Source organism: Grammomys surdaster, unplaced genomic scaffold (assembly GCF_004785775.1).
Source record: "Grammomys surdaster isolate TR1022 unplaced genomic scaffold, NIH_TR_1.0 165, whole genome shotgun sequence".
Lineage (NCBI taxonomy): Eukaryota > Metazoa > Chordata > Mammalia > Rodentia > Muridae > Grammomys > Grammomys surdaster.
The window spans coordinates 13,950,512-13,973,492 of record NW_021604613.1 but is presented as its reverse complement, the minus strand read 5'-3'; the positions used below and the strand labels follow the sequence as shown (position 1 = coordinate 13,973,492).

The following is a 22,981-nucleotide window of genomic DNA, read 5'->3' as shown; positions in this document are numbered from 1 at the left end:
ATATAAAAAAAACTCAAAAAAGAGTGGATATCCAGGTGTGTGGCTCACATCTTTAATCCCAGGACTTGGGAGGCACAGGTACACAGATCTCTGTGGGTTTGAGGACTCCCTGGTCTATTTAGTGAGTTCCAGGATATCCAGGGCTACATCTCAAAACCAATCAAACAAAAACACTCCAGGACAGCCAGGACTAAATAGAGAGACCCTGTCTCAAAACAAATAAACAAAACCCCCAAATAAAAGCAATTAAAACAGAAGAACAGAAAACAAGAGCAGCCAATCACACAATAAACAGCAACACAACAGACCAGTGGAGAGCTATCCACCAACAAAGACTATAGGAAGCAGCGCTAGATAACTTTGGGGACAAATGAAGTAAAAATAGGCCCAACTGCCATTGCAGCCATTTCCATTCTTAAGGTGTAAGGCAGTGTGGTGAGAGAGAAAAAATGTAATAAAGTCTGTTCTAGTGGTTTGTTACATGATGTCATAACTGTTTGGATATATGAAGATATATAAGAAGTCTGGGTCCTTAACTAGAAATTTAATTAACCTTAAACTTCCTAAGGCAATTAATACATATTCAAAAGAGAAGTCCCAATTACTATCCATTTGATCTCTAGCACTGAAGAGGAAAGAGCAAATGAGAAAGGGTTTGAGGAAGGAGAAGGAATCAGAATACAACCATTACATTAAAGATTGGTTTTAATAGGCCAACCTTATGTTAAAAATTTAATGTCTCCATACTCTTAACAATATTACACTGAGTTTAGGAACAGCACTAGAATTCAGCCTCATCCTGAATTTCCCTATATCAAATAATAAAATAGAATTTTAAAAGAAAACAGGGTTAGGGAGATGTCTCAGTAAATAAAATGTTAGCCATACAAGCATGATGACCTGAGTTTGAATCTGAAGGGTCCACATAAAAGCTGTACACGTTAGTGCTTGACTGTAATTCCACCACTCCTATAGCATGATGAGAAAGCAAGATAGGAAAAGCCCTGGAAGCTCACAGGTCAGCTAACACTGCTATATAAAGCAGTAAACAGCAAAAAGTCCTGCTCCAAATAAAGGTAGAAGTAGAGGACCACCACCCAAATTGGTCCTCTGTCCTCCACAGGCATGCTGTGACACAAATGTTCTCTCTCTCTCTCTCTCTCTCTCTCTCTCTCTCTCTCTCTCTCACACACACACACACACACACACACACACACACACATAAACAGAAGTAAATAGATATCAAGTTTATCAGGACTAAAAGTACCTAATGAGAATAGAGAAATGACAGACCAAATGGCAGAGCAATTTTCTAATATTTTACATATTTTATCTTTAGTTCTAAAATCTAGCAAAACAATATACATAATTTTTTCTGTTTTTGTACATAATTTTATACACTTATACATAAAATCTAGCAAAACAATGCACATAACAAAACAATGTACATAATAGCATGTACATAATTGGTGTTTGATAAATGAACAAATGTATAAAGAGTTAAAATTTGGATTAGTAAAACAGGAAAAGAGTTAAAATTAGTAAAACAGGAAAATTATTATAAATGATTTTTCCTAAAAATACAATTCTTAGACTTTACATACACAAATCTCTCTACTGGCTACTTAGCGATTAGTAAACTATACTAAATGTAGATGACCTATGAGTAAGCCCAATAAAAGAAAATATTAAAATCACACATAATCCTAGAACTGAGGGGAAAAAAGCTGCTTCTTAAGCTCCTTTCTTATCTTACAAAATTGAAATTTCAAGTGATTTAGTATTTTTTGGAACCCCCCCCAAAAAAAGTACTGAACAAGGAGTCTGAGAGATGGGTCAACAGGTAAAGGTGTATGCCACAAAGCCTCATGACCTGAGTTTGATCCCAAAATCCATGTGGTGGACTCAAAGAACTGACCCCCACAGGTGGTCTCTCACCTCCATGGAACATGTGTGCACAATGCAGGCACATAAAATAAACAAATACAATATAATTTAAAATTCCTGAAAAGGCATTATTATCTAGTTACAATATTAGCAGCTATGTGGTGTGAGAAGATAGAACATAGCATGAAAGAAATATCAAACCTGCAAACTGCCTCTTCCGATGAATTCTAGAAGCAACTGGATCTGAATTTGAGAGAGTTTTACCCACACTGGATTCTCAGAATACCATACTGACAGGCAGTCAAGGAGCTGCGTGGTATCTTCTAAAAGCTATCACAAAAGAAAAATTGAGAAACAAAAGTGTTCACTTTTAAAATGTAATGATAATCTTTCTTCAACAACAATACCAATCGTCATCACTGCTGAAGTGGTTCACTGTGCAGTTGCCAAGAAACAAGAACCATGGAAGAACTAACAAAACCTCCTGACTCTTCATCTTAAGTATGTTACTACATCTGATTAAACACTAAAGTTCCAAAAAGAAGTGTTGCAATTTTCATTCTTTAAATAATTCTGAACTATCTAAAGTATTTAGCTACTTATGTTTCATTTTGTTTGCAACAGCATATCACCACATTGTAGCTCAGGCTGACCTGGAACTGTCTATGTAGCCCAAACTAGATTCAAGTTGTAATAATCCTTCTGCTTTGCCCTCATAAGTGATAAAAACCACAGGCTTCAGCCACTACATTAAACCCTAAAATGCAATTTCAAAAGGCAATTACTAACCTTCTCAGTCCACATGTTTGAATTAACCAATCCTTCTGACTGCAGAAAGTCCTGTATGATCAACATGAGTCGGAAGGCATTTTCAGCAGTTACAGGACTACTTTTTACATCTCTGTTTTCTGAGATTGCCCACTCTAACATCTTCTGTAGCAAACTAAGTGCAAAATAAAGTTCTTTAAAAACCATTCTCACATACCATTATAAGCTTAGAAAGAAAAATGAAAATCCCCAAACTTGTTAGTTATTAGTAACATTGCAAATCCAAAGATACACTCTCACCAGCAGGCTGCCACTAAGATTGTAGATAGAGGACTTCTGGGTAAAATGGAGGCTGCTTCTGTGTGATGTAGTATGAAACAAAAAGTAGGAATAAGACAAGAAAGAGACTATTCCAAAGAAAGAAATAGAAGAAAATGAGAACTCAACAGAGGTTGAAAAAGGCTACTTGGAAACTGTGGAGGAAAAGACAAGGAACATAGCTGCAGGCTCTGAGACCTCTGCTAGGGGAGAGGAAGCAGACTCTGCCTTTCAAAATTAAGCCAGCAAGAGATGAGCAGCCTTACCCTAAGGACAAGCCCACGGCCTTCACGCTCCTCAACTAGAGTTGCAAGCTTAGGTGAGACAGTGATCTCTCTAAGGAGTGAGTCAGCAGTGAAAGAAACATCCCTGCTACTCTCTCTGACTTACAGGGCAGTGAGCAGACCAACCTGAGAATCTCCTGTTACCTCTGAATTACCTCCAGGAATGGTGGTGTGAATCTTTAATCCCAGTACTGCAGAGGCAGAGGCAAGAGGATCTCTGTGAGTTCCCAGCCAGCCAATACTATACAGGCAGGCCCTTTTGGGGTTGGGGTTGGGAGGACAAAAACAAAGATTAAAAAAAAAAAAAATCCTGAGCTACCATGAGGACCTGAGGCCAAAGTTACAAAGCTTTAATAAGCCTGCTATAGCCACAAGGTGAAAGATGGCTTAGTGAGAAACTGGAGAGAGCAGGAACATCAGACACTAACAAGCTTAACATTTCACTCGGCAAGAAGGTCAGAATAGGAAGAGAAGTCAAAAGAAAAAGACACCCCCATCCTCAGAGGCTGGAAGTGGATTTCATCAACTGAGAACAACCCCAGAGTTTGATGCCACTAAAAATCAACCTCCCAGTCATCAAGCAGTATGCTTAATACCTTCAACTACATCCCTCCAGGAGGTCAAGACTCAAGACAGGACATCAGTAGGTACAGATCCATGGGTTGTGGTTGCTTCACATATACACATTCTCAACACACTTGGGAGCTACATCCCAGCCAAAGCATGAGTTACACTGGAGGGTACTATCTGGGTAACCTCAGGATAATGGAATCTGCCTAGTCCATGGACTGCAAAGGAAACCGGCCAACAGAGGTTCCTGGTACACAAAGAAGGGAAATGACCACAATGAAGACAGATCTGCTATGCAGATTACACTAGTCCAAACTAGTATACAAGTACAAACTCAGCCAACATTCCATACTTAATAGTAGTGTATGTGTGTGCGTGTATACAAACTATAGAGTATTCTAAATCTTGTGCCTGCTTTATTATGTTTTAAATGGATGCTTTTATACTTTTATTTCCATTGTGTATTCATCTAATTGTTTTTCATTATTTTTGTGGTTATAATTGGGCAGTACTATACAGGTGGAGGGACTGGGGAGACAGCTCAGTCAGTAAAGTGTTGTGTCTGCCATGTAAGTATGAGGACCTGATTTCAACTCCCAGGATCTACATAAAATACAGAGCATGGTGGCACATGCTTATAATGGCTTATAATGTCAATGCTGGAAAGGTAAAGATGGGAATCTCTGGGGCTTATTGACCAGATAGCTAAGCTTAACTGGAGGGCCCCAGAACCCCAAGAGATGCTGTCTTAAAAATAAGGTAGACTGGTATTCACTCACTGATTATTGGATATTAGCCCAGAACCTTGAAATACCCAAGATGCAACTCACAGGCCACAAGAAGCTCATGAAGAAGGAAGACCAAGTGGGGTTGATTCGGTCCTTCTTAGAAGGAGCAACAAAATACTCAAGGGAGCAAATATGGAGACAAAGTGAGGGACAGAAACTGAAGGAGGGGCCGTCTCAAGACCATTCCACCTGAGTATCCATCCTATGTGCAGTCACCAAAGGTAGATGCTTATGTGGAAGTCAGGAAGTGCATGCTGATAAGAGCCTGATATGGATGTCTCCTCAGAGGTCTTCAAGAGTCTGACATATTCAGAGGCAGATGCTCACAACTAGCCATTGAACTGATAATGGGGTTCCCAATGGAGGAGTTAGAATGAAGGCCAATGGAACTGAAAGGGTTTGTGGCCCCATGAGGAGAGCAACAATACCAACCAACCACAGCTCCCAGGGTCTAAACCACCAACCTGGGAGCACTTAGGGAGGGATCCAGGGCCTCAGCTGAATACGTAAGAGTGGAGGGCCCTGCTGGGCATAGGTGGAAGAAGAGATCCTTGACTTCGTGAAGGCTGGACGCCCCAGGGGGTGGGAATTTTGAGGGTGGGGAGGTGAGAGGGGGGGGGGGGAGGGGAGGGTTAAACCCAAAAAGAGGAGGGGGGGGGGGGGAGGGGAAGGGGGTTCCTGGGTGGGTGGGGGATGGGGTAAGGGGACAACATATGAAATGTAATTAAAACATCCAATAAAAAAAAAGAAAGAAAAAAATAAGGTAGACAACGCTAGAGGACTATGATACCTGAAGTTGACTTCCAAAGTCATATGCATACATGTGCACAAATATCTGCACATATTCCTGTATAAATACATATTCATACCAAAACACATAGAAAGGAAAAAGTATCATGAATTGAGAATAAGCTCAATGGGATACATTCAAGTATTAATAAAGAAAAAATTACTATGAACACAGTGTTCAAGAACTCTACACATCATTATAAAAGCAAACCTAAGAATCCAGCAGGACAGAAACAGCTCAGATAAGCATGTCAGACAAAGAAAGTCTACTCAATAAAATCCCAGCAGAAAACATTCCAAATCTAGAAAAAAAAAAAAAAACAAAAAGCAAAAAAAACAGACTCCAAACAGGAAAGGATTTAAAGCCTCAACTAGATAAGATCAATGAACAATATCTCTAGGACACATTATAGTCAAGAAGGAAAAAATTCAAAGCAAAGACATAATACTAAAAACTGTATGGGAAAAATGTCAACTCATCTACAAAGGTAGAAAGTTTTAAACAAAAGAATCAGATCTTTTGTCAGTAATATTAAATGCCACATAAGATTTCTTTAATGAATACAACACAAAGACACTCAATAAAATTGTTGTAAACTACATCTCTCGTATTGAATAAAAATCAAGTGAAAATGGGTCAAAGACTTTAATTTAAGACCTGATAGTTTGAAAATCATATAGGAAAATACAAGATATAGGTAAGAACTTCCTATAAAGACTCCAACAGCAAACAAAATAATACCAAGAATTGACAAATGGAAAAACATGAAATTAAATTCTGAAAAGAAAAAAAAATCCTATAGTGAAGAGAAAGTCTACAGAATAAGAAAAAAATCATTGTCAACAAAAATCAGACAGGATTAGTATCTCAGATATAAACAACTATAAAAACTAAACCCACGTCCCCAAAAGTTATCCAGTGAGAAACGACTTAGTAAACTGATAGCTCTCCAAAGAATACGTTCAATAAGTATTTAGAAAGTGTTCACCATCCTTAGCTATCAGGGAGACACAAAGAACAACTGCTTTAGATGCCATCTCACCAGAGTCAGAAAGACTCCTCAAGAGAAAAGACAACAACAAACAGTGGTGAGACTGTGGGGTGAGAGGAACCTTCCGAAACTGCTGCTGAGAAGGGAAGCTACTGACAATGGCAATCAGTGTGGAGGATTTTCAGAAATCTGAAACAGAACACCCGTATGGTCCATCTGCACCACCCCTGATATCACTTAAATTCAAGTACATTTAATCTCCTGACACTGATTTGTTTTGTGCTTCTTTCTACATTCTACCAGAATAGTAAAACCTAGGAAGAAAAAAAGTAAGCAGTTTCTTTGCCTCTCATCTTCTACTACATACTGAATTGTCAGTATTTAATTTTAGACTTCCACTCATTCCAAGGAGGAGGCTGGAAAAAATTAGTTGAATGCTCACGTTAGTTTTACTTCATCTGAGGGTCGAAGCAGCTCACTTGATATTCCTGGTTTAGTAAGTGCTGAAAACACCTGTCCCCTTTCAATCCAAGTGTCTTCATCAGACTTTTCTAGTCCTTTACACATGACATAATTCAAAATATTTGTAAGCAGCTGAAAAAGTTCTTCTTCACATTTCTATAAAAACCATTAAACAATACTATATTATTAGGTGAAGGAAATGTTAAAATACATTATAGAACTATCTACATATACCTACTGTTTATGTGAGACACTTTTAAACATTTTTTTAAATTGTTATTGTTTTTAATTATGTGTGGATATATGTGTCTGCATGTGGGTATGTGCACCTGAGTATAGCTGCCCAAAAAGGCCAGAGCTGTCAGATCTCCTAGAGCTAGAGTTACATATCATTGTGAGCTGCCTGATGTGATTCTGAAAATGGAACTCAGGCCTTGTGGAAAAGCAGCAAGTGCTCTTAACTGCTACTTCTCCTGCCCAACTTTTAACACGTCTTTATTGAATGGAGACGCAACATGTGGAAGATGCAGGCTTTGTTCTCAAGACAGCAACGGTGGGCTGGAGAGGTGGTTCAGTGGTTAAGAGCATTTACTGTTCTTGCAAAAGACCAAGGTTCACTTCTCAGCACCCAAATAATGGATCACAACCATCTGTAACTTGAGTTCTAGGACATCCAATGCCCTTTTTTGACCTCCACAAGCACCAGGCACATACACGGCACAGATACATACATGAAAGCAAAATATTCATACATACAATATAAAATAACCTAACATGTGCAAGTCAATATGCTCATTCCCCATTACCATACATGTATAAAAAAATACACACACACCAAACAAAAAGTAAATTATGTACAAGTGACAATCACCCTTCTAAATTTTAGATCACAAGACTTAGAATATGAATAGAAAATATCAGTCAGTTTACATACTGCAAAGTACTTAAGTATAAAACTAGCATATTACAATCTTATTTGGAAAGCAAATTTACCTCTTGGCTTTCAAAAAAAGAGAAGTCATCACTGAAGCCCATTTCGTTTGTGATGCTTCTTTCTTTGTCAGACTGCACTGAAAATGACTTAGTAGACTCTACCGGGGATGGGGTGCTAGGTGAGCTGTCAGGCACTTGACTTCCACCATCGCTCAGTTCACATACGTCAAGTCCACTGAGATCTAAGCTCAGATGGGAAGTGTTACTATGCCAGAATTCTTCTTGATTCTCTGACTTGAAAGATAATTCTCCTTCAGAGCTATCTTCTTGAAATAATGGTGTGTTTGAATTCAGGGACTGACTATCATCCAAACTCCAATGGTCTGAAGATACATCAGCTAATATCATTTTTTCATCATCAAGTTTTTCAAAGTTCCTCTTAACATCTTCGGTTGACGTATTTTTATTTTCTTTCACTGAAACTGTCTTCCCATGTTTGTTAAAAGAATTTACATTTTCAAAAGTTGCTTTTAAGAAAAGTCTAACAAAGGTGTCTTGCCAACCCACTTGTTGTGATATCTGGTATGCTGCATCTGGCTGGGACTGCAAAATCTGTAATATCTGCAAAGAGAACACGAAACAAAAAAGTACAACAAAAAATACAAAATTCATTAAAAGTATACAATTTCCTAATGAAAAGGTCTCTTCAGTTACTTTCATAACAAAGTCATTCAATGAGAAACAATGAGATACTTTAGGATTCTGATCTGTGTGCATGGTGTATGTGAAGTATGTGTGCATATACATGGAGGCCAGGGAAGAATAGTGAATGTTTTGTTCTATCACTCCTCAACTCATTCCCTTCAAGTAGGGCCTCTTACTGAAGCTGGAGCTACGGTAATGGCCAGAGACCCTTAGCTATCTTATGTCTCTAGCTTCTAAAATGTTGAAGTTGCAGGAATACATAGAAACACACAGCTTTTTACATGGGTACTGGAGATTTGAACTCAGTTCCTTATGTTTGTGCAAGCATTCTTACCTACTTATTCATCTTTATCATGGAGGAGTATGTTCTTAACTAGCATTATAGTATGTGGAACTATTTGATATTGTGGTTCTAGCTGATCTGGTATTGCTCTTGCACAAAGTAAAGATGTACTAAAATATGTGCTAAAAGAACACAAAAATTAAAATGATTCTCAAAAACTAAGCTAGATGTTAATTAGAGATAAAATATTAATAAATGACAATATGCATAAAGTGTAGTAACGTGATCATTATCTTAATCAAAATTTTCATGAGCTTTTTACACTTGTTCAGCAAGAATTATTGAATGACTTGACATGTGCCAGGCATATGCTTGGACAGTATTATAGCTAAGGCACACAAGTACAGACCCCAAGTACTCTAAGGAGAATGTTTTCTACTTCCAATTTTTTTTCAAGTCAAGTTAATAACTCCTTTTGAAGAATATTTCTTTAGTAAGTCTGTATTAACAAAAAAGTAGATAAATCACTTTAATTCCAAAAAATTAATTTCAGCAAGATGCATACTGTTATTTAGCTTAAGTAAGTTAAAGAATAAATAGTCACATTACAGTATGTAAGAATTCTTGCTAAACAAGTTCCTTCTTTGAAATAAAAAATTAGTTCTTGGCTGGGTGGTAGTGGTGAATGCTATTAATCTCAGTACTGGGGAGGCAGTGGCAGGCAAATCTCTATGAGTTTCAAGAACAACCTGGTCTACAGAGTGAGTTCTAGGACAGCCAAGGCTACACAGAGGAAACCCTGTCTTAAAAACAACAACAAAACAGTTTTTTAGAAACAGTCAGAAATTTGGTAAAGATCTTTAAGGTATTTTAATCACAAAGCAAGTAAATTTCTATATATTTGACTATATGATTGTTTTCTAATGAATTCCAATGACAAGTGTTATAGAAGGGATGAGCAATGCTAGTAAAAACTGAAGTAGCAACGGCGTGAAGCTTTTCGTTAGGAAGGTAGCCTGTCATGGTGCTACTATTCTTCCAGTGCTGCAAAACCCCCAATTTATTTTCTTCCAGTAGTTCAGACTTTTCTTCACAAACAATTGCTCACAGTTTTATAACTCAAAAATGAGACTAATTTATATGTGTTACACATGGAAAAAAAAGCCAATGTACAATCAATGTGAGCTATTTCAATCTAATTGCATACAGAAAAGAATCAATTTATATGATCTATTTCTTTTTTTTTTCTTTTTAAAGATTTATTTATTTATTTTATTATGAGTACACTGTAGCTGTCTTCAGACACACCAGAAGAGGGCATCCAATCTCTTTATGGATGGTTGTGAGCCACCATGTGGTTGCTGGGATTTGAACTCAGGACCTCTGGAAGAGCAGTCCGTGCTCTTAACCGCTGAGCCATCTCTCCAGCCCCATATGATCTATTTCAAATCATTAAGATTCAGTGTCAAGGTAAAGCTAATGTAGAACAATGTGAAAACATAATTTGCTGATTATTTTGAAAGATAATATGCAAAATCTGTCAAAATGTGAAATGTAAATGAACACACTTTGATGCAGCAACTATATTTCATATCCTAGAGATGTGTTACTATAAATAGGTAAAGATATGCATTAGAAGATGTTAATAAAAACATGGAAAGACAAGAACCTTAGGGGGCCAATAAGATGGCTCAGTTGGAAAAAGGCACTTGATGCCAAGCCTGAAAACCTGTGTTTGATTCCTAGGTTCCACAAAGAAATAGTGGAAAACAAATTCCCTAACTTGTCCTCTAATTTCCTTTCTCACTGAAGCATAGACATAACTCACATTTATACACACACACACACACACACACACATGCACACACAAAAATAAAATATGAAAATTTAAAAATAAATTCAAGAAGTCAGATACTTGAAATATGATATTTCCATTAGAAATGTCCAGAACTGGAAATAGATGTGGTGGATGCCAGCTACTTGGGAAACTGAAGAAGGACCACAACTTCTAAGTATGGCTGAGAAACTTAACAAGACTGTGCCTCAAAAGTGAAAATGGAGGAGAAAGCAGGGAAGATCAAGAGAGGAAAGAATAAGAATGACGAAGGAGTACGAAGGAAGGTTACACACACTGTGGGTTTTGGTAGAGAACTGTGTTTTATGGTAATAAATGTTTGACTGTGGAAAGGGAATATTTACATAAAAATAAGTAAAGCTAAAACTCTTTACTAGAAAATTATTTTAAATATATTAGAAAAGTATTTAGTAAATACTTTTAATAAAACATTTACTAGAGTGGGCTATGGTGGTGCATATCTTTAATCCCAGCATTCAGGAGACAGAGGCAGGCAGATCTCTGAGTTCAAGGCCAGCTTGTTATGCAGAGTGAGTTCCAGGACAGCCAGAGCTATACAAAAACTCTGTCTCAAACAGAACAAACAAAACAAAACAAAACAAAAACTGACATACTAATTTCTTATAACCACATAAAGTTAGTTTTTTAAAAAAAAAATAAACATTTTATTGTTTAAGCTAGTCTTGTACTATATAGGCTGTCTTCCAGCTTATGATCCTTTTGCCTGGGACTCCCACATGTTGTTAATTACAGGTATGCACCAACCTGTCCAATTGAAACTGCTTAAAAAATAGTAACTCTTATGAAACAAGCAAACAAAAAACTTACATCTGTTGCAAACTACTCAATGAAAAACACTATCATAGTTTGAGGATGTTATTGTAAAAATTTATCTTGAAAGTTTACTAACCTTTCTACAGAGGACCACTCTGACATTTACATGTGTTCTGTGACAGATATACACTACAGATAATAGATCTTTGAAATTAATAACAGGATCTATGATAAAAAAGAAGTTAAAATTAATTCCATGGATATCCAAAATAAGACTACTACTATTGTATAAATGGTGAAATAATTATTCACTTTCCAAAGAGAACTAGAGCTATGTTCATTCAAATTTCCCCCAAAAACTTCAGGTCGATAATACTTCAATTAAGCCTAAATAACTTATCTTTCTTTGATTGCCTGAGTATATTGTCTATACTACAGGAATATAATACTATTATCTTTTTATATACCTATTTTGGATTATCAGTGAGACTTGATAAACTACTTAGTAAACCACTTAAGCAAGATAAAGAACTTAATTTCCCCACCTAGGCAGGGCATCTGCCATAAATTCTAGTTTATGGCTAAGTTTATAAAAAAAAAAAAAACTATTACACAAAACTAGAAAGAAAATGTCTCAAATTAGTTTTTGTTTTATCTTGAAAATTTTAAGTACTTTAAAAGTTTTAAGATCTTTCTATACATATTTTATTTAATGCCCCTTTCTTATTTAGAAAGCCAGTCATTAACGTGGCTACTTACTCAGTAGGCACTTACTTTAAAGCTATGTCCTGGAAAATCAAAAAATAATGACAGAAATACATTATCTGAGGAACATCCTAACAGATAATTTTAAAAGTAACCTAAAACAGGACATTAAAAAAAAATCTCCCAGAAAGAACCAATTTCTTTATTTTTTGAAATATATTTTTTTATTGAAAATATTTTTTGTTTTTTTAGACTTTCAATTATTTTATTTTATATTTATTATTTATTCACTTTACATCCCGCTCAGTGCCCCCTCTCCCATTCACCCCCTCCCAAAATCTTCCCCCATGCCCTTCTCCTCTGAAAGAGTAAGGGGCCCCCTGGGTACCTCCCCCCACCGCCGGCACATTAAGTCTCTTCGGGAATAGGTGCATCCTGTCCCACTGAGGCCAGACAAGACAGCTCAGCTAGAAGAACATATCCCATGGACAGACAGCAGCTTTTGGCATAGACTCTGCTTCAGGAAAACCAGTTTCTTAAACACAACACTGTTATCAGTCCTAGTCTTACCGGTATTAATGATTTGGTTAACAAGGTTTTTAATAAGAGATGTGTTAACTGGTGCTTCATTAAGGAGGAGTCCAATTCCTGAATAGCCAACTTCTCTAAGACGGATACGATGTTTACTGCGTTCATAAACATTTGTGCATTTTAACATCTGTTCCATGACCTGGTCACAAAAAGTATTAGTCTTTTCAATGCAGAGAAACATTAGATTTTGGAGCACTAATAATAAATTGTACTGAAATGTATTTGTATTTGTGTAAATAATGCTTAACACTCTATGGCAAATGAAAGAGTAGTGTATACAGTTAGCAGGTATGAAGAACACGTTCATGTGTCAAGATATTATATAATCATCAAATTTCTTTTTGAGACAAGATATTTGTATATATATCCCTGACTGGCCTGGAATTCACTGTGTAGAGACCAGGCTTGTCTGACTTCCAGTGCTGGGATGAAGGTGTGTGCTATCACATGCAGCCTAAAATATTCTTAACTCATTTATATAACAGTAACCAATTTTCAAGAACAGAAAACATTTGTGAAGCAATTCAAATCTAAAACTTGGAGGAAAGGCTGACCTTATAGCATTATTTCCAGGAATAAGAGCAATGTTATTAAAGAGGTTATTTTTTACAAACTATAAAAGGATAGTATCAGAATATCATAAACAATCCCTAAGAAGTATTTTTAAAAGAAACATTCCCTAGTGAGGGCAGATGCTTCTTCTAAGAGCAGTCTCATTGGTAACCAGCCAAAAGCAACCCCACAAGACAAACCACTTTAGACCTTCTATCCCATCTTTGTTTTCTAAAGCTTAGTGATTTCAAACACAGGTGATTAAAACATAAACTGTTAAAAATATGCTTAATAACATAACTCTAATAACAATGTAAAAAGAAATGCCAGGAAAGAATAAAGAACACCAGGAGAATTTAAGTAAGAGAAAAAAAAGCTGGTAGAAGTATGCCTGGATCTTTTACTTTTAGATAACAAAAGCTCAAATGTGTGGTATCACACAAGGGCCCAGAGTCTTTAAAGTTTCCATGCAAAATAAAATGCATTGTGTGTGTTTTGATAGAGCTGTTAGTCTCTCAGCTTCAATTTTATCATCTATAATATAGGAATAATAAGAGCATTTATCTTATAAAACTGCTATAAGGACTGAGGAAACTACTACCTGAAGAATGCCTAATGCTTGACTTATGGGGGACCCATATCACAGCAGCTATTACTGTTAAATGTTCTGATGTACTATACAGATTTACTGCATGACAAAGAAGAACTAAAAAGTTTTATATTAAGGACAATATGATCAAGTGGTTCTAGTTCACTGAGATGATTTATCTGATTATATTAATTTTTATTTGCTATTTTGATGGTTTTGCTTATCTAGGTAACCCACAACCCCTGCTGTTGTCTTTTGGATGTAGTAGTAGATTTAGAGGAGGGACATAAGCCTAGGGCATGCCAAGCCAGCACTCTAATGCTTAACTATATTCTAATTCTATTGCAGACTTTTTAAAATTCATAAACAACATGAAAAATATATAAGAAACAAAAGGAGTACGAAAAATAATTTAGTCATAGAATATATATTTATAGATAGGTAGATAGGTAGACAGATAGACATACATAGATAGATAGATACATAGATAGATAGATAGATAGATAGATAGATAGATAGATAGATAGTCAGAAAATTCATATACTGACAACAAATGCCAAAATATAAAGATGATTTTTTTTTGTACCTTAAAAATGATTTCTCTTAGTTTGTCAGAATACTTCTGATTTAACAGCAAGGCATAAAGTATGTCAGCATTTCCTGGTTCAAACATCAGTAAGAAAAGCTGACCTCTAGTTGGACTGGTTCGTAGAAGACTTAAGAGTACATCCAAAATTCCAAAGAGCTTTTCAAGTTAAACAACACAAAACAAAAAAATCATTTATGTATGCAGGCAGCAAAAGAGCGAATGCTAGAAATAGCTATTTAAACTAAATCTGATATACCGTGCTTTTTGTCTCTGATCTCTTTTCTTTCTTCTACTTCCTTTTGCATAGCCTTTCATTATACATATTCAGTAATCTCTGAAACCATTCCTTCATCGTTTGTCCATATGAAAAGAAATCTCTTCTATAGAAGGTCTACTCTGGTTTCTTCAACATGTAAAATCATCCTGTAATACCTCTTACATTTATCTTTCTCTTACAAACAATCATACTCTTGTTTCAGTTATCTGCTAACTTCTCTTAACTATATAGATTCTATTTGGTTAAAAAAAATAATTTCATAATTATATCATCTGCATTGCTTAATATTAGTGTGTGTGTGTTCTCAAGTTGATGACAGGTAATACTCACAAGAAAATTATGAAAACAAAACTGGAAAACTGACACATACAACAACCGTATAAGGACTTGGATATGTAGTGTCTTTCTCAAAGACTCACGTGCTGAAAGCTTTTTTGGTCACTAGCTGGAGGCGATGTGGTGATGAGATTATAAGGACAGTGACTTCATCAACTGACTAATTACTAGTAAGTCATTATTGTGATTATAATGGCTATATAATGGAGATTATAATGGGCTATACAAAGTTAAGAGAATACTTACCTTTGGGTATTATTGGGTGAAATAATAAATGGAAACATGCCTTTGTAAGCTATCTCCTGTCCCTGGCTCCTTCCTATACAGCATCTTTCTGCCTCTTGATTGCCAAAAAGAAGCAGATTTGCTCTACTGTCAAATGTTCTGACTCAATGTCTCAGAAGCAGAAGGCAAAATGACAATAGGATGGAAAACTATTAAATCATAAGCCAAAGGAAACCCTTACTCTTTATGACAGCTCATCTCTGGTATTTTGTCATATCAACTACTTTCCAGATAGAAATTGCAATGTACTTCTTTAACTGTGTATTATTTTGACAGTATCCAAAAAAATTATTCATTAGATAATTAAGTATATCTTTATAAAATGACCAAGTAATTTAACAGTTAAAAATAAAATTCATCTCAGCTATACTACCTGTTCTTCTTCATTAGTAGCAGCTATGTAACCTATAATACTTTGTATTTCTTCATGAGTTCCACCTTTACAAAGAAAATATTTAATTAGCCCATACAAAGAAGTCCTTATTGTCCGAATATCATCTGGAGATAGCTCATTACATGTAGATCTATGCCTGAAAGAGAAAACAAAAGTGTCAAAGTTGAAATATTAATTCAAATTCGCTGATAATTTTATATAAAAATTATGTTGTTAAATCATGATGTTAAAAATGAAGGCTAGTAAGAAATGGAGAAAGGCACTTGTTACCAAGACTGATTACCCGACTCTCATCATGGGACCCATGTGGTAGTATGAGATAATCAAGTCTCACAAGCCGGCCTAACTCCACATACATATCATGGCATATGACACACACACACACCCCACACACAGACACATATACACAACACACAGAAATAAATGTATTTTTTTACCCATATAACATTTTATTTTATTTTTTTCACATATACTTTTTTATTGGATATCTTATTTATTTACAATACAGATGTCATCCCCTTTCTCCATTTCCCCTCCCTAGAACCGCCTATGCCATCCTCCTTCCTCCTTTATGCTTTCATACCATTTTAATTACATGCATATATTAAGGTCAGTTCTAGGTTGAGGAACTAGCTGTACAATAGATGCAAATAGTCAAGGAACAAGCAAGACAATAAACACAAATAGTCAAAGAACAAGCAAGGCATTAAACCCAATTACATGAACACTTTCGTGATCACTGTTTATCAGTTTATCAGGGCCTATCAGGATGACCAAAGTATCTGAGCCTACTTCCCTGTCCTAATCCAAGGTCATTTTCACATCTGAAGCCTACTTCCTTGTTCTAGCCTAAAATTTAGATTCCTGTCTGAAATTACTTCTTTGTTCTAGCCTAATGTCAGATTCCTGCCTGAAGCCTACTTCTTTGTCCTTGGCCAATGTCATATTTCTGCCAAGCAGCCTATTTCCTTGTCCATACACAACACACAGAAATAATTTTTTTTTTAATTAAAAACAAAACCTTTCTAGGAACTTGCCATAAAGTCTATAAAGTACTTGTTCCACAAGCATGAGGGCCTGAGTTCATTCCCCAGAACCAACGTAAAAAGCTGGATATGGTAGCATACACTTGCAGTCCCAGGACTGGGAGGGGCTTGCTACTATATACCTTAGCCAAATAGTGAGCAACAGGGCAGGGAAGAGTCCCTGTCTCAAAAAACTAAAGTGGCAGCCAGTGTTGGGAAAAGGATGATAGAAGGTTTCTTAGGGTTTGTTGGACATCCATTCAAGCCAAATAGATGGCTTCCAGTTTTAATAAGAGCCCCTGCCTCAAAAACCAAGATGGAGAACAATTAAGAAGGATACCAGAGGGGCTGGAGAGATGTCTCAGTGGTTAAGAGCACTGACTGCTCTTCCAGAGGTTTGAGTTCAACTCCCAGCCACACGGTGGCTCACAACCATCTGTAATGGGATCCGATGCCCTCTTCTGGTGTGTCTGAAGACAGCGACAGTGTATGTACATACACTAAAAAAATAAATAAATCTTAAAGAAAAAAAGGATCCATAGAGGTTAAAGATTTAACTTAGCAATAGAGTGCTTGCCTAGCATGTACAAGTCTCTGGGTGTGGCCTCAGCTTCAAGAAAAAGGACACCACAGCTGGGCATGGTGTCTACACCTTTAATCATAGCATTCAGGAGAGCCAGTCTAGGACAGGCAGGTCTACACAAAGAAACCTTGCCTCAAAAAAATAAAAATAAAAAAGGGAGCAGAAACAACACTGGAAGTTGAACTCTGGCATCCAGAGCATGTGCACATATACTCCTTCTACCCCATGAACACATACAGTATACAATATACACACACACTTTTAATATTATTACAATTTGTAGTACCTTTGTTTTCTTTTCTTTTCTTCTTTTATTTTTTTAAAGAAAGGGTCTAACTTTACATAGGCTGACCTACAACTTACTATGGACCTAAGAATGACCTTGAACGCCTGATCCTATTGCCTCTAATACCCAAATGCATGCAGGCATGCAGTAACACAGTGTCTATGAATCTGTTTCTTAGAAAAGTACTCTACCAGATGAGTAGCACAGCTTCTTTCTTTTACACTAAGGGACATTTTAAGAGTTTGAATGACAAAAACTAAATTATTACAATATTCATTATGCAGCTATAAAAATATAATAATAAGAATCAGACAGTTGTATGTATCTTAACATATTAACTAATTTAATTCTCAAAATCATCATAGGTCATAGTCACTTTTTAATCTGCTTTAGACAGATTAAAACGCTTAAATACAGAAAACGCTTAAATACAGACAGTTTGAGCAATTTTAATACCACCACACAACTAGCAAAACCAACATACAAAGCTAATAAATGTCAATATATCACTATCATTTTAGCCTCTACATTACTCTGTTTTGTCTGAAGTTTTAGAGTTCCAGAACTCCTGGACAAGGGAACAAGCTATATACATACTCAGTCAACTGTCAGACAGAAAATAGCAAGCTAAACTGAGAAAAAACAAAGATGTCATACCCATAATAAATCCTAAGTGTATCCAGGAGAAACTGCACACCATACTTCTTCCTGAAAACTCTCCTGCTATCTTTAATGATTGTAGAAAGATACTGTATATGGCCTAAAATAAAATGTTCATATAAAAATAACATAATGGAATAAAGTCACACAAATGGTCATATATTTCAAAAACAACTGTATAATATTTTATTTGATAGCTTGGTCTTACCAATCCGAAAAGGAAAATCTCCACGGTTCCAAATACGGAAATCAAAGAGTAAACACTGATACATTTGTTGAAGCAACAGTGTGTTCTTTTCTAATGATACCTGTTCAATTAGTAATTGAATTGCCATCAATACATTAACATCCATCAGAGAACCTGGCACCTAAAATTTAACAGAAAAGAGTTTCATAAAGGTCAGTTTAAATGATAGTATGAAACTCTAACTCCAAATAACTCAGAACATACAAAAATACAGAATCAAAGATAGTACAAACTATAAATAACTTAAATCTTTAGTCTGATTTAGCACTCGATCATATTTTCCTTGTGTCACACCCTTTTTTTTAAACATTCAAAGAGCCTTATCACTCTAAAGTTTTACAGAAGCTCTAAGAAATTATCACTCTCAATTTACAGACAGTAAATCTAAGGAAAGAAACAGCATCTTCAAACAATTCATCTAGCAAAAGTTTTAAGCTCAGGCAGTTTAGCTCCAGAATTTATGATCTAACAGAGGAAGAAACAGAAGCTGCAAACCATCATGAGCCAGTATATGATAGAGCTTAGAAAATTCTCCAGAAGGGGCTAGAGCGATGGCTCAGAGGTTAAGGACACTGGCTGCTCTTCCAGAGGACCTAGTTCAATTCCCAGCCCACGTGGCAGCTCACTACTGTCTGTAACTCCAGTTCCCATTCAGGGAACACATCGATGCACATAAGAATAAAGAAAACTTTAAAGAAGAATTATTCCCCCCGATCCAATCAGTACACATGGAGTAAGGATGTATCTTCTCACATTCACAGGTCCTCTTTCCAGGGCTCTCTGAAAGCTACAGCCAAATGTAAGTGGTATTATCCTTAACTGAATCATGGCTTCCCACCATACCTTTCCCTTCACAACACTATGAGGTAGATGAGACTGTGTTCATTTCCCACAACTGTTTGCTGATAAGTAAATTAAACTCAAGAAAATGACATTTACTAGAGCCTTATACATCAACTTTGTAAGGTCTCTCAATGACATTATAAAATGATCTTGTAGAAAAAAGTTCAAAAGAATTATAAACTGGTAGTTCACCAGAAAGCAGGCTACAAACTTTGTATACTGGCATCCTAGGTTGATCATAAAATACTGGCTTAGAATAGGAACCTGTTAAGTATCAGCTTCTCAATATGACTCTGTATGTTTCCTCATCTGGCCAGTAGCCTAAAGTCTGGTCTTCATAAACTGTCTTCCTAAGACAGCCTATATTCTAAATTAACAACTGGCAGTGGAAAGGACCCTATGTTGTACACCACTACTGGAAAAAGATCTTAATTTGGCTGTATAAAAGACTCTCATTCTTGGCCACATGAAATAATCTCAGTAATTTTAAAGTGAAGTTCTTCAATAATTTCCTAATTTCTCTGACATTGAATGGTAGTCTTCCAGTGGTAGGATCTGCAGACAAGGTATGTAAGATTCATTCTTTCTTTCTTTTCTTTTTGTTTTGTTTGTTTTGTTGTTGTCTTGTATTTTTTTGAGAAAAGTTTCTCTGTGTATCCTTGGCTTTCCTGGAACTTACTCTGTAGACAACAGTATCCTTGAACTCAGAGGTCCGCCTGCCTCTGTCCTCCAAGTGCTAGGTTTAAAGTTGTGAACCATCACACCCAGTCTCTTCAGTCTTCTATGTTTCAAACTGCCTAATGGTTATTTGAAATGGCCATACAGCCGGGCAGTGGTGGCGCACGCCTTTAGTCCCAGCACTTGGGAGGCAGAGGCAGGCAGATTTCTGTGTTCGAGGCCAGCCTGGTCTACAGAGTGAGTTCCAGGACAGCCAGGGCTACACAGAGAAACCCTGTCTCGAAAAACCAAAAAAAAAAAAGAAAGAAAGAAAAAGAGAGAGAGAGAGAGAGAGAGAGAGAGAGAGAGAGAGAGAGAGAGAGAGAGAGAGAGAAAAGAAATGGCCATACAAGGATTCTTAATTAATTTTTTCATTTCTTTTTAAAGACAGGGTCTCACTACGCTCACTATGTAGCTGGCTGTCTCTATGCAGACCAGGACAGTCTTAATCTTACAGAAACCAACGTGCCTCTTCATCCCAAATGCGAGATTGAAGGTATGCACCACTATGACCAGCCTTCTGTATCAGGAGCCAGGAGCCTTCCTTCTAACATTGTCACTATGAGAAACTCTACCATGGTGAAGTGGTGCTCTGGATTTATTAGTCTCTTGGAATGCTTCCACTGCCTTTCCAAAACCTCTTATTATGGCGTCTCTTCAGCAGCTACCAAAGTTTAAAACAAAAAATCAAAACAAAAAAAAAATAAAGCAAAAAACAATCAAACAAAAAAACTTAGGAGAGAGGCCAAATCCTGGTATATACACTAGGCTTCCAATCAAAGTAGCCTTGAGATTTGCTTTAATTATTCCTTATAGATTGGGGCTTATCTGAAAGCTCCATGTTAGACTTGATTACCTTCTGAAGTAAAGCACCAAGAGTTGAAACTCCATGGGACTGAATAAGATTGTCCTGGTTAATAGGATGTCTTTGAATAAAGTGTTTCACAATCAAAATAAATGTTGCAATTAGATTTTTCTCCAGCCTTGACTCTGTGAAAACAGGCAAAAGTCATTATCATAATCACTCTTATCACAGTTATATCACATATTTTACATCACTGCAACAAAGAAGTATGTCAACTTGTTAGCTTGCTTCCAAGATTTATTTGGACAATGAAATCAGAAAAAGCAGCAAGTATTTACTATATAATTGTATCCATATGTAAATATTTTCTTGGTACTATGATTTAACACAATATGGTGTAGTATTTTCCCACTAAGAGTATAAACTAAACATAGTCAAAAGTAAAATTACTATCTTCAATGTTTTAACCAAAGTATTACAAACTTACTAAGGGAAGCTACAACAGCTATAAATAATTGTTATGGCATTTTATTTTCTAACTAATTCTTAACTTTCTTTTTATTTATTTATTTCATGTATGAGAGTACACAGTTGCTGTCTTCAGACACACCAGAAGGTGGCACTGCATGTCCATTACAGATGGTTGTGATCCAGCATGTGGTTGCTGGAAATTGAACTCAGGACCTCTGGAAGATCAGTCAGTCCTCTTTACCCCTGAGTCATCTCTCCAGCCCAATTCTCAACTTCCTAAATAACTAATCTGGGTGGGGTCAATGTAATTTTATTACCTGATGCCTTTGTGGAGGCAAACCCCATACATTCTTGTTCAACAGGTGTTATTAATTCAGGAACTGTGTTTTCACTCATTGCTTCAGAAGTCTGTTCTTCACTAAAGTGGCTTATTTGTTCCAGTAAAGGAAACAGTACATTTAACCCACCTATGCAATTGATTATGTCCTGAAAACAAAAATTAACAATTTTTAATATTACAAAATACAAGCAATTGTGTAATTCAGCATCTACAGTGTATATGAAGATTCAATTTGTTAGTAAACCTTAAGTAATATATGCGATAGCCTAAGCTGAAGGCATCCTTACACAGTCAGTCTCAAAGATAACTATAACTTACATTCAAAAGAGACCATTTTGGGTCATTTTTCTGTGTTTGCTTTTTAGGAAGTTCAAATATACGCAACATATAATGTAACTCTAAAAATGCCAAGAACAAGCAACTGTCACACAACTGTACAATTATGCATTAAGAACACAGGTGAGGAACCAGAAGTATGACTCCTCTAATTTTAGTTAACAAGAGATGGAATGGGTAAAGTAAGATAAAATATAAAAAGTGCTTAATGCCTGACAAAACACAATGTTATATAAAGTTACTCTTATTAATCATTAAAACACTCAGACCTACTCTGATGTGTTACTGTACCCTTGTAATCCCAGTATAAAAAGGCTGAGGCAAGAACATTTCAAATTCAAGGCCAGACTGAGAGGGATTAAGAGAGGAAGGGAAGAGAGACAGAGAGAAAGGGAAGAAAGAGAAACAGAAAGGTAAGGGGAGGGGATGAGGAGATTAACAATCCCTCATCTCATCCCTGTCGCAACTGTAGCTATAAAACAGTAATTTATAGAAACTTCCCAATTCAATGTCCCTTATGTTGTACCTGTATCTGACATTTCAAGGGCTATTCATATGACACACCTGCTATTTTGTTTTGTATACTTTAAATAATCTAAAATTCACTTTGCCCATTACATAAAAAGATAACAGTGTGTGTTGGGGGAAAAGAACATAACAAGTACTGATTTTAAAGAGCTCTTTCTATGGTAGTAATTGAACTTTTGGATGGCAAATATTTTCCTTCTCAGTTGTCTTTTTTATTTTTGTGAATGGGGGCTTTAATTTTACTTAAACATAAAAATATAACTGCCTTTCTCTTAATAATTCTGATTCTGACTATCTTCCACAGTAGGCAAAATATTTTATTAGCTAATTTATATAGCTATAATACAAAGTACTAAAGACTGATTTTTCAGATCTGCATAACTTAAGTAAATTTCTATATATAACACACAGAAT

General features: G+C 36.1%; 1 protein-coding gene across 1 annotated transcript in view; it reads right to left on the bottom strand.

Moving 5' to 3' along the window:
• The window catches only part of Nbeal1 (neurobeachin like 1), a 138,723-nt gene that overhangs the window by 61,150 nt on the left and 54,592 nt on the right, over positions 1–22,981 (bottom strand). The window contains exons 16-27 of the mRNA XM_028765733.1: positions 21,681–21,849; positions 20,944–21,077; positions 18,489–18,648; positions 18,278–18,380; positions 15,706–15,862; positions 14,432–14,590; positions 12,684–12,843; positions 11,545–11,633; positions 7,852–8,412; positions 6,839–7,014; positions 2,677–2,830; positions 2,089–2,217 (exon numbers count right to left, since the gene is read on the bottom strand). Of these exons, the coding sequence (XP_028621566.1) occupies positions 2,089–2,217; positions 2,677–2,830; positions 6,839–7,014; positions 7,852–8,412; positions 11,545–11,633; positions 12,684–12,843; positions 14,432–14,590; positions 15,706–15,862; positions 18,278–18,380; positions 18,489–18,648; positions 20,944–21,077; positions 21,681–21,849 (2,151 nt within the window). The remainder of the gene's footprint in view (positions 1–2,088; positions 2,218–2,676; positions 2,831–6,838; positions 7,015–7,851; positions 8,413–11,544; positions 11,634–12,683; positions 12,844–14,431; positions 14,591–15,705; positions 15,863–18,277; positions 18,381–18,488; positions 18,649–20,943; positions 21,078–21,680; positions 21,850–22,981) is intronic.